At 41.0% G+C, this 12,293-nt stretch overlaps 1 protein-coding gene across 1 annotated transcript in view; it reads left to right on the forward strand.

The window, feature by feature from the left end:
* The window catches only part of CPA6 (carboxypeptidase A6), a 32,374-nt gene extending 20,327 nt beyond the window's left edge, over positions 1–12,047 (forward strand). Inside the window, exons 6-9 of the mRNA XM_010575900.1 lie at positions 86–176; positions 4,847–5,049; positions 10,174–10,258; positions 11,860–12,047. Coding sequence (XP_010574202.1) covers positions 86–176; positions 4,847–5,049; positions 10,174–10,258; positions 11,860–12,047 — 567 coding nt within the window. The remainder of the gene's footprint in view (positions 1–85; positions 177–4,846; positions 5,050–10,173; positions 10,259–11,859) is intronic.
* Positions 12,048–12,293: the final 246 nt, after the last annotated feature.

The following is a 12,293-nucleotide window of genomic DNA, read 5'->3' on the forward strand; positions in this document are numbered from 1 at the left end:
TACCAGGGTTGGTTTGTTATGTGTACAAATAGATTTTTGCCAAAATGTAGTAATACTGCTATTTCTATTTTATAACTTATGTTAGGATCGATTTTGGAGAAAAACAAGATCAAAGAACACAAGGTTTCCCTGTCATGGTGTTGATGCTAATCGCAACTGGAAAGTGAAATGGTGCGGTAAGTCTGGAGGTGCTTTGGTCCACCAGTTCAGATTACCCTGTATTTAATTATCCAACAGACTAAGTAGGTTAGGTCACATCCATTGTGAAGTGTTCTCTTTTCCATGGTTAAAGTTGAAGCTACTTTCCCATAAAGCCACAAGCCAAGGCTCAAATCTTTCTTATAGCTTCTAAAAAAACAGAAGTCCTGAACTTTGGAAAAACACATCTCATCGCAAGTAAAAAGTCATGGTGAGTGTGGCAAAAGTAAAAAACACGTATACAGCTATTCTGTATTTGTGCAATCATGTAAATAATTTGAAGCACAGCATTGAGCCTGGCCCATCACATTTCATAATTTACCTGACTACAGCTTTAGGAAATATTTCAAACTTCATTTTATTTAATTCATCAATTCTCTGAAATGGCTTTAGCTTAGGAAATGTCAGACTTGCTTTACTGGCCTCACAGAGAATGTCTGAGAATATTTTAAGGCCATTATTATTAGTGATTTAATAAAGAAAGAAGGTGCTTCTAAATGCATGGAGATCCAGTTTAAAACTCCCAGCACTTCTGTAAATACTTCCATAAAAATTTACCTCAGTTTTGCATAGAGAATGCAGCAGTAATGAAATACTAGCAGAAAATTTGGAATGGGTCCACTGAAGGAGAAATGGTATTATATTAAATCTTACAGCAAGTCATACAGGAGTAAGCATCTGTACAAGTTCTGGTGCAGCAGAAAATAATAGCACTCTGTTGTGAAATACAGCAATATATAACTGGTTCTTCTGCTGGCCTGCCTTTCCATCTTGAGCAACTTCCTTCACCTCTGTGTACAGCTGTTTTCTCCTCCAGCATTCCTTATTTACATTATAAACTTGTAAAGACAGAAACTGTGTTTGCATAGTGCTAGTGCAACAGCCCTCCCTTCAGCCTGTCCCTCTTCCACTGGAACTCTCTAGGTGTTTCAAGCACTGTACAGTCTGTCTTGCAGCGACTGGATTCTTTAAGTAGATTTTTGAGAACTGTGAGGATAAAAGTGAGTGCAAATAATCTGCCTGGGGAGATTACAAATGAGGTGAGAGTGAACAGAAGCATGCATTCAATACAGTATGGACCTGTGAAATATGCTTCCAATTTTTTTTGACTCTACTTGCAGTAAGAAGGGAGCTGAAACAGAGGCAGTTACAGAAAGCCTGTGTTAGCTGAGAATCCCTCCACTACAGAAGACAGTCCCATGGCTGCTATCACGATCTTTAAGGCAAAAATAATGTAGAAATGAACCAAAAAGTCCTGCATCACAGTTACCATCTTTTACTTAAGTACCTAAGTCACAACTGCAGGTATTTGGGGGACATACATTTACTGTTCAGAAGATAGACAGCCACTGGCATAGTTAGAATGAACGGTCTTCAGAGCCATATTATAGGTACCTATCAGTGCAACGTTAATACTCACACAGTGCATTTTCTTTCTGTGCCTAATTCATCTTTCTTGGGTTCAAATCACTTTGCCTCTCCCTCTTCCTGCTCCCTAGCCACTGTGTTAAAGCATACTTTTTACTCACTCCTGAAAATATTTGCTTAGTTTTCAGTAAAAAACATTTTTTCTAGGCTGAGTGAAACTATAACATGACACACACGCATTGCATGTTGTAGTCCACTACTTGTTGCATTTCTGCCCTCCACTGAACATGAAAGACAGATCCTCACCCCGAGTTTAAAAAATAAAAATTCCTTCAAAGTTGCTCATCATCCCACCAAGCACATGCTCTGCTTCCCTCACAGGACCCCAAACTCTGTCTGATTCTCTATTTTGCCAGAGAATAAAGAGCTCTTTCATGAACTGGGCTGACTGGTGCTCAGAAGATCCTCACCCAGCACCCTATGTTCTCATTAATCTGACACTAAATGAGGCAGAGAAGAATCTGGATCATATCACACTTTGAGGCTTGATAATCTTGGGGTGTTTAACATTTAATACTGCATATGCTTTTAAAAACCTTTTAATTCAGTTGTGTTGCACTTGCAGTTTGCAGACAGGCTTGAACTTCACTGTGGGGCTTCCAGGCAGGTGAGTTGTGGCAGAATCCAGCCCCAGCAGAGCCACTGAATGCTAGCTGCAGTGAGCTCTTTGGTAAAGATAACACAGCATCTCTTCTGCTTTCCTCTTCCCTTCTGGTGTAGGACTTTGATGTAAGCTTTATGATGTTGCTTCTGTATTCTCTAGGGACCAAGAAAAGGGCCATATCACTGGTTGTGGTAGATTTTACTCTGCAGCACCCTGTACCCAAAATAGTGCACAGAAATTGCACACAGACCCAGGTGAATACTGACAGCAAGATCTCTGAGTAGAAATGCTCCTTGCAGTATATACGTATGTGCAATAACTAGCACAATGGTTTAATGTTCATGAAATAAACAGCAATTTTAAAGCCAATAATGAGGTACTTACTTAGAACTAAATCATGTCATAGGGCAAATCCAGTTAAAGCGGTTGCATCCAAAGCCCCCAAGAGAGCAGCAGTGGGAGTTAAAATTTCCAGTGCATCCCATTTTCCAGTGCACCCCATTGCTCACTGAGGACAGTACCCCACACTGGCAGAAGAAGTGGCTGCAAGGAATTTTGAGAACCATGCTCCAGCTCATCCATCCTCCCAGTCTTTCTTCCATACCAAAGCATTGGTTTTATCAGTCTCTGCACACGTTTCCTTTGTACATTTGATCTCATGGTAGATGTTGGAGGATATTTGTCCTCCCCTGGTATGCTATCAGGTACAAAAATAAGGCAGCATGGTAACATTTTATGCAATTGCATTTTCTTCTCATGACTGTAACTCAGAAATTTCACAGGAGTTGATACGTACTGTATCATTTTTTTCTTTCTTGTGTTACTTCAAAAGAACTTCCAGTAGGAAAATTGAGGCTATCCTTACGTTATCCAAGGCCACCAAACCCTCTCTTTTTACTACCAGCCAGCTTCAGTTAAGGAAAGGCATTAACTACAGCTGGGATTGCAAATGGCTCACGATAGAAGGCTGGACAGTTTAGAGAGTTTTTTTCTTCACTGAAAGTCACTAAACTGAGTCATATTTTACCATTGAGTTATGTTACCATTCATTAGCTTGTAGGATTCTGCCATTCATTAACTGTGATGTCTGTTTTCATGATTCAGTATACTACACTGCTACAGGAGATGAAGTATCCATAAAAAAAAGCAAAGGTGCCGGAGGCTCTGTTAAATAGCTCTCCTTTAGCTATATTATCTGACAAGACATCGAGGCAGAGTGCTCTTGGGATTTGGATGACTTGGTGGCCATCTGTTCTGCAGGGAGGAGACCATCTGCCCTCTATGTAACCTTTCCATATCCACTGCAATCTAAGCACTAATACCTTTTGAAATCCCCACCTGTGGCCATTGAATGGTAGCCTCAATTTTCATATTACAAATGAAGCTGCAGCATGAAATTCTTCCACTTTTTGATTGCATAACCCTGTTTTAGTTCATAATATTATGCCTTCTCACACACTGCTCTTTTCTTATTATTTGAAGATGGCAGTACTTACTATACAAAGGAAAGCTAATGAAACACTGTTTCTGTAAGTCCCTGATGACACCAGGGAATGTCACAACAAAACTATTATTATTCTGTGGGTCAGTGTAAAACATGTGGCATTTTGAAATCCCAGTGGATAAAAGAGCAGAGTGGATTTGCATAAATATTGTTCTTTTAGGCTCAGGCCTTAAGCTGTAAATGAGATGGTGGCTTGATGAGATCCAGAATTGCTAGATGATAAAGGAGCCACTGCCACGTCTCCTTTTCTGAGTTTCATCTTTCAGTACCTCATGGGATGTTACAAGCAGGCTACACTTCTGCAGCTTACTGCCACCTCAGCAGGTTGACATGATGAAAGATATCCTCGCAACTGAACCCCTGCCCCAAACTTGAAGGAAAATTAAGCCCTGTGCAAACTGAGATGAATTGTATTTTAGTTAATTGAGCAATCATCCCATGTGGCTTCTCATTTTTTTCCTGGAAGGTTTGCAAGAGTAAAAATAGGCAGTAGTCAGGAACTATTCCCATGTTTTAAGCCAGACTCTTAAGATAATCATAGAATTGTTTAGGTTGGAAAAGACCTTTAAGATCATCGAGTCCAATTGTAACCCAACACCACCATGCCCACTAAACCAATAATGCCTGTTGAGGTTATCTACCTACCATTGTAACCACCTCTGTAGTAGCAAGTATGTTAAACTGCTCTTAAAGGCTAGATTTGTCTTGGCAGTGGCGAGTGAAAGAGGTATAGCTCTCTGATTTCAAATTGACCAGTTGAGACCCTTCAATAGTTTTAATACTGGAATGCTATCATAAAATGTGCAACTCGTATGGAAAGCCAGGGAAGAAAATACAATAAAGTCAGGCTCTTCTTTTTCTGTTGCGTTAAAAATATGTCCTCTGGGGAGAACTGCATGTAGTTGGCCAATTGGCAGTTTGGTGTGTCTACTAGATGAACAAGCAGATTGCTGTACTGAGGTCCCACTGGCTTATGCCCATCAGTCACAAGAAAGCAATTTGTTTATTGCTTTTCACACTTTTGCACACAGACCCACACAGGCTGAGCCAGAAGTTGACCCTTGGAAATTCTCTGTGCTCGTTCACCATCAACTTTCTCTTTCAATCCCTAGATGAAGGTGCTTCATTTCACCCCTGCGATGACACCTACTGTGGTCCCTTTCCTGAGTCTGAGCCTGAAGTAAAGGCAGTTGCTCATTTTCTCCGCAAACATCGGAAACAAATAAAAGCCTATTTGTCCTTCCATGCATATGCGCAGATGCTGCTGTACCCTTATTCTTACAAATATGCAACTATTCCAAACTTCAGCTGCGTGGTAAGTACATTAAAACTTGGGAAAACTTCTTCCCTACGTAATATTTTTTGGTACATTTTGTTTTGAGAGGAGACTTGTTTCTTCAGTACTTTGCACATATTTAATATTGAGTGGTATTTATTCTGGATCTGCTTGGAATTGCATTTCTGGTTATATAACCTTCACTCAAAGTGAGTCAGTGGCAGTTTGATTAAAATGGTATAGTGCCTTCCATCCATCAGTCCCTTTAAATTACTTTATAGGATAAATCCCTGGGTTCTAATTATAGTTATTATCATTTTCTTGAATTAACTGTAATGGGAATTACGTAGTTAAGTCCTTGGGCATCTAGCTGAAATTCTGTCCCTTCATGCTCAGAACTTAAACACTAGGAGCACAAAGAAGATCATCCTCAATGTTGTGAACAAAATAAAATTGAAATGGTTTATCTTTATCAATTAGAGGAGAAATCTCATAGATTTCACCAAAAGTAAAGCTTCGATAGCTTTATGTATCATCCTGCTCAGACATAGTGTTCTTAATACTTTAAGACAAGCAGTTAATTAACATCAGTGGCTTTTGTCTATTAGAAGAATACATTAATAAGACGACTTTTTTTTATGCAAGCCTATCAATTTACAGATATGTACATTTCACATATTCCATGCTCATCCAAATGCAGAAGAACTACCCCCTCTGCTCACAGTCTGAGGTCTGTTTTTAGCCAGTCTCCTGTACATAAAACCCTCCCTATGGCTTATTCTCTTAGGGAAACGTGGCTAAGCTTTACTTTGCTCCTGCTCACAGACACACATTATACCAACCAGTTGCAAGCCTGTTTCTTTTGCCCTTAGTCCCCAGTAAACTTTACATTGTCCATATATCTCCCATTTTGGCCTTGAAATTTGCAGTGACTTTTAACTTACCAGTTTAAGCTAGTTCACTTCAAAGGAGCTTCACTGCACCTTAGATTTATGCTGTGCAGAATAAATGATGTTGTCAGTCCCTGGAGCTTTGCTGAAGTTTCACTAAGCTGCCCTCCCAGGAGGCTGAGCAGCCAGCACTCCACAAACTAAACTCTTTGTGGGTTTATTTCTGTTAAGACACTTAATTCAGCAGCTACTAAAAATTCTCCTGTCTGATGTCATTCCTGGGAAACAGAGCAAATTAGAAGCTAACTAAGCAGCCAGAGGAGCTGAAAACATGAGACTTGTGGGGACTGACCACCCAGCCCTGCACTGACTGTGAATAAATCCATGAATCTTCTTTTTATTCTACCTTCTCCACCCTCTTTTGGGAAGTGGCAAAGAGAAAGAAGCTCCCCAAGTGAATTGGTGGCTATTACTTACCAAAAAATATAGACTGGGAATTTAAAACCACAGTATCTCATTCCTTTGAAGGCCAGCAGGTGCAAGAATATTTTCTGAAGAACAGACAACACAGCAGAAGGTAAAGACGTGGTGTTAGGAAGAATCAGCATCTCCTCTGCAAGTAGATGATTACTGGGTATCTGATGAAAATATCCGGAGTAACGTAAGGCAATAGCAGACGCTGTGTCAGGAAATTCATTGTAAGGAAAAGGAGTCTCTAACTGAGAGTTTTCACACATACCAGTGAATCTTCAGTACATGTTGTTCTTGCTGCTCAAGGGCGATTTCTGTTCTGAGACGGGGAGTAACTGCCCCTGAGCACACACACTCTGTCTTTCCATCCACAGCTTTTAGACCAAAGGAACCCAGTTTTTGATGTGTAGTAGGTGTTTCCCAGGTTTGTGAGACCTTGCATCAGGCTTTTCATCAGAGGGAGTAGAGCACAGTCCTAAAGGCACAAAGAAAGACACTGTTTTAGACAACAGCCCTGGACAAATGGAAGCCAAATGCCAGTTCTAAATATTTTGCTAGTATTTGGACTCTATACTTCTTTTTATTGCAGTGAGTCAAAAAGAACAGGGAGGTTAGCATAAGAAACTGAAGTAATTTCCTGTTATTTAGAAAACTCGTTATGGGGATCACAGAGAAAATGAATGGAATACTGTTGCTTATTTATTTGTGTGTTTTAATATTTGCCTACAGCCAAAGGCTCCATCACCTGGTGCCTCCTAAATGAATAGTCTTTAATATTTGAAGTGTCGAAAATGGTGACTGAGGCTGAGGTTTCAGATTCTGCAGTTCTTTCAGAAATTACAGTGAGCTGGAAGGTGGCAGATCTCTGCTTCCTGCTGCTGATGGAACAAGCTTTGTTGGTCTCCATGAACTGTGTACAGTGGACAACTGTAGGACTCCACGCACCTAGTAGATAAATAACATTTGGTGCTAACAGGGGTCCACAATTAATCCTGAGCAGAAGAAAGGATGTTTCTGTCTGGGTCGTATCATTCTAGTGAGCTGTCAGTTACCACTTTGATTAGTGTTCAATTATTCAGAGTTGCTTTGAAACTGGAGAGCTGTGTACTGATCACAACATGCATATTCTGTTCTAATTTAGGCACAACTCTCTTATTAACAGTCTCCTGAAATCTGTTCTTTTAAGATACTTAAAACGAAAGTGCGCTTTTAGATTGAAAAAAAAACCAGCAGAAACATTCATCCATCTCCAGAGTTTAAATTCCACCTACTTTTCATCCCCTTTCTTCCTATACAGTCATTTGCCTTAGCGTTTGTAGTGAATTTATATGGCATGACTAAGTTTGTGTATGTCTTTATAAAAATCTGGTAATTTTATGTGAAGCTTTCTCCTTGAGGGTGTTCAAAGGCTGGTTGCCTGGATTTATTCAGGATCCAACCTGTGCAGTATGATGCGGTTGAGAACTGTCCCCTTCTTTGAGCACATAACTCCAACAGTGAAAGCAAGCAGCACCCCTCAAGGCTAAGAGCATCACGTTCACAGTGCCCAGGAATGCCTGCCTACATGGTGGACATGGACTTGGGTCACTCCCGCTCTGGCCTCCAAAAGGTTGCTGCCTCTGCACAGAACCCAGTACTGTTGTGCTGGTTTTACATGGGCATTGCCAAACTATTTCTTCAGAAGAATTTCAACAGGGCTTGCTTCTGTTATCTCATTGCTGTACAATGCGTAAGTCATGCACAGGGAGTCTTCTCCTTTGTGGCTGTTCTCCTTTCCATCACGCGTTTACCAGGACATTGCTCTCCACCCATCTCAGCTCCCTCGGCTGAGCCCTGCCTCTCACTCCCTTGGCGTCAGGCCTGTTGTCAGGCCGTCCCAGCTCCGCACCACAGCCCTGCGACGGTAGGCACAGCTGCTTGCCAAATTTCTGTTGAGCAACTGAGCCTGGTACTTGGGGCTTCAGTGCAGGCACCGGACAACAGCCCCAGGCTGCAGCTGGAGCTTCCCACTCCCCGGAGCCCTGCAAGGCCCCACTGCCACCGCCGTGGCCTTGCATTGCCACCCCGCCGCCCTCACGGCGTCCAACACCTCTGACCCCATCATGGGTCTTGTGTGTCGTGACTCACAGAAGTTGAGGCATCTGTAAGAGGAGGAAGAGTCCCAAGTGACAGCCCTTCCCCCTTCCTCGGACCTCCTCCCACCTCCTCATCTTTGGTGTTAGGGTGAGTCAGAGGTTACCCCTCACACCGGCTGGCGACCACGTCCCAAGCCGGCAGAAGTTCCCGGCAGCATTGACCTCAGCAGTCCCTGGCTCCACGCACTCTCTCGTGGAGGTGGCAAGAGGAAGAGAAGGGGCAAGCTGAAAATGTCAGTCTCCAGCACTGTCATCCCTGTGCTGAGAAACAAACAGACAAAAAATCTAGTTCTGCCTAATACCTTTTAATAATGGCATAAAAAAGTGCTCTTTCATTTGCTAGGAGCAGTTCTCAGCATAAAATAAACTCTCCAAAGCCCTACCTGCTGGCCACTAAGTGAAAATAAACTTTTTTTTTTTTTTCTGGAATGACGTTTTAAAACGATTTTCTCTGGCTTATCTACTCGGGCGGACAAAGACCCTCAGCAGGAATGCCTGCACAGGTCAGACCAAGGATTAAGCCAGAATCCCAATTCCTGACAATGGCAAAAAAGTAGAAGGTTAGGGAAAATGTATGAACGGAAAGGCAAGTATAGAGTAATCCCTCCCCAGTGCATTCATCTAGTGCCTCATGAATAACAAGGTATGGACCAAGTTCATGAAGACTTGCATAAACTGAAACCTACATCTCTTCAGTTCATAGAAATAAAACAACCATAGCAGCTTTACCCAGTGGTTCACAGTCCAGCAATTTCTAGCTCCAAAGATGTTCATTTCCTGCTCTCTACAGGGAGATGGCTCTCTGTTTTCCTAGATGTTCCCGGCCTTCACTGTACATTCTCCAGGATCCTTTTCTGTGGGATTATAATATTCCTTTTTCTTTTGAATATGTGCATCCTGTCTCTGTGTTCAGATGCACTATCCACGTGTGACCCTCAGAACTTGCCATGGGCCAGGCCTTCTGCACCCAGTTTCACAGGATGCCATGAACCTCCTAAACAGACTGCATCCATATTGGTGTTGAAATGTAGGTGCTGATTTTCCCCATACAGTACTGAAATCACATTTCTGCAATAGTGGAAAGAGTTCTCCAAGCCTAACTGGAGAAAGTTAGACCAGCAGTGAACATTCACCTGTCTGTCAGAGATTCAGGAGTGAAATTTGCCTCCTTCCTTCTTCCCACTCTGCTCACTGAACCACTATGGAGTGCCACCAAGAGATCATTTCTCCTTCACAAGCCCAGCAGAGATGAGGTTTAGTGGGCTGGGAAATGCATCCACAGGTACTGGCAGAAAATGCATGCATGGCTTTTAAACTGCATAAAAAAGAGATTATCTCATCTCATGGTCTCACATGTTGCCTAAATTTGTTGTGTCACTAAATTGGTATATATACCTATAATTACAAATACTTAATGGCTGATCGCAGTGCAGTGAGCTTCTTTATGCCATGAAAATACCAAACCAAGTTTTTCAGGGAATTAGGGAATTGCTGTCAATAAAAATAAATAATGCATTTATCCTTTAAAATAAATTTAAATTAGCTGCCATGGACTCATGGAACACAGCATTACGCTGGAAGTTAATGATCCATAGCTCAGGTTCCAATCATATTACAGTATTTAATTCAAAGTCTAATTTATATATTTGTTTTTCTTCCCCGCACAGGAATCAGCAGCCTATAATGCTGTTAACGCTCTTCAGTCAGCCTATGGTATAAGATACAGATACGGTCCTGCATCTAGCACTTTGTGTAAGTTTTCCTCTGGCACAGGTTTGTGACTTTGACCTACCTATAGTGAGGAGATTACCCTTATTATAACAAAGAAAGCAAACAGTGTTTAAAGTGAACTTTGTTCCAGGTGTGGATGGTGAGGAAGGCGGAAGATAAAGTTTTGTGACTGATTCAGTTAGTTGATTGCAGTAAGATTAACTCGATGCAATAAAAGAGATTAAAATGCAATGCATTTGAGAGGCGAAAGCCAGCAAATAACATGTTCAGAACATATAAAAACAGATTTAAAAAAAAAAAAAGAAAGATAAAACAAGATCTTAAAAAGCATATCTTTATCAGGCACTTTAAATGCACTAGTAAGTTATAAAATATTTGGGAGGAAATAATTCAAACTATGTTTCGTTTTTCACCATTACTTCGCCTCTCCTTCTTTGCAATTGTGGTCATCACCTAAAATTTAGGGTGATGTCTTTAAAAACTAGGTTTCAAATGTCTCTGTGTCTAGATGATGATAAATGATAGCAACAGTATCTTTATTTGGACATCTTCCATTTTTCAGAGGGAAATTTCAAATGCATTTTTCCCTATAACAAAATATCTTTAAAATACGCCTTTTAAATAGGGAACAACATTTGTCAGGCAAGCTCTCCATGTAGACAGGTAAGAGAAAAAGAAGTTCAATAGTTTTCAATGAGACACTTTTTTTTTACTGAAACTATGAGGCCTGAATGCTCTTGGTAATGATAACAGGCATTGAAAAAGTGAGAGGCTTAAGTAAATAGTAAGATTTTTCACAAGAAACCTCCTGCATCTCCTCTGCTGTTGCTGTGTTTTGGCTAGAGCTCCACTTTATTGTGGGCCTCCATCTCACAGCACAGTCGTCATCTTGTGCTCATTACAGTGCAGTCACTCACTATGTCAAAGGAAGAGCAGTGTAAGTTAATGCCAGAATTGCACAGAAGACAGCAGGCCACATGAGAGATGGATCTTTATATAAATATAAGTGTCTTGGGTAATCAACATATGGAGATAACGAAAGCATAAGAAGCACACTTCCTCGGGAAGGTTTGTTAATATTAGACACCACCTATGCAAATGCTCTTATGCTCTAAGGAAATGGTGAGAAAACAAGACAGAAATGAAGAGAAAAGAATTTTAAAAGCACTTTGAAAAGGAGAATGTAGATTACTTTATCAATTTTCTCCCTTCTCCCTGCAAAGGAATTGCCTAAAAAACCCAAGTTAAACCCAGGAGCGTGCAGAGCCCCAGTCCAGCTGAGCGATCTTTGTGGAAGCAAAGCTTTAGACTGCACTCACCTGGGGACAAGAACAGTTTGAAGTTTTATTCTAAATGTTCTCTTTTATTAAAGTTTTGCTTTACACAAAAAAGTCAGTTATTGATTTTTTTCCTGTGAAACTCAAGGGTCTAATTTATATTGTGCTGAGCACCTTTCACCATGCCCTTCTCTGAAGGGTGTTCAGGATCAGGGCAAGCAACAGCTGGAGTTGCAAGTATATTCATTGAGGCCTGGAGACAAAATGCCACAAGAACCCTCTGGTGCTTTCAACGTGACCTGCATTTAACATTTTTTAAAATTTTCTCTGAATTCCCTCTCTCAGATGTGAGTTCTGGTAGCTCTATGGACTGGGCCTACAAAAATGGTATCCCCTACGCATTTGCGTTTGAGCTGCGTGACACCGGCCATTTTGGATTTTTACTTCCCGAGACGCTGATCAAACCAACCTGCACAGAGACCATGCTTGCAGTTAAAAATATAACTCTTCATCTGCTGAAGAAATGTCATTGAGAGCTATTTCTAGGAGCTGGAAGTGAGCGCTTTACTCCCAGTGCTGATGCCTTTCAGTGTATTCAGTTGCCATTCTAAGCTTGGCCACTTCAAAATTATAGAAGCTAATGGGAAATATGGTATTGTTTCTGCCAGACTTACATGGTGGGAAATGGAAAACATAATTTAATATCTGCTCTACAGAAGTCCATAAAGTTGATATACTGACTTAGTTACCAGTTTGGTGTAAAATAGTCTGTTCTTTTT

The sequence above is a fragment of the Haliaeetus leucocephalus genome, unplaced genomic scaffold, assembly GCF_000737465.1.
Source record: "Haliaeetus leucocephalus isolate CR32 unplaced genomic scaffold, Haliaeetus_leucocephalus-4.0 Scaffold506, whole genome shotgun sequence".
NCBI classification, from domain to species: domain Eukaryota; kingdom Metazoa; phylum Chordata; class Aves; order Accipitriformes; family Accipitridae; genus Haliaeetus; species Haliaeetus leucocephalus.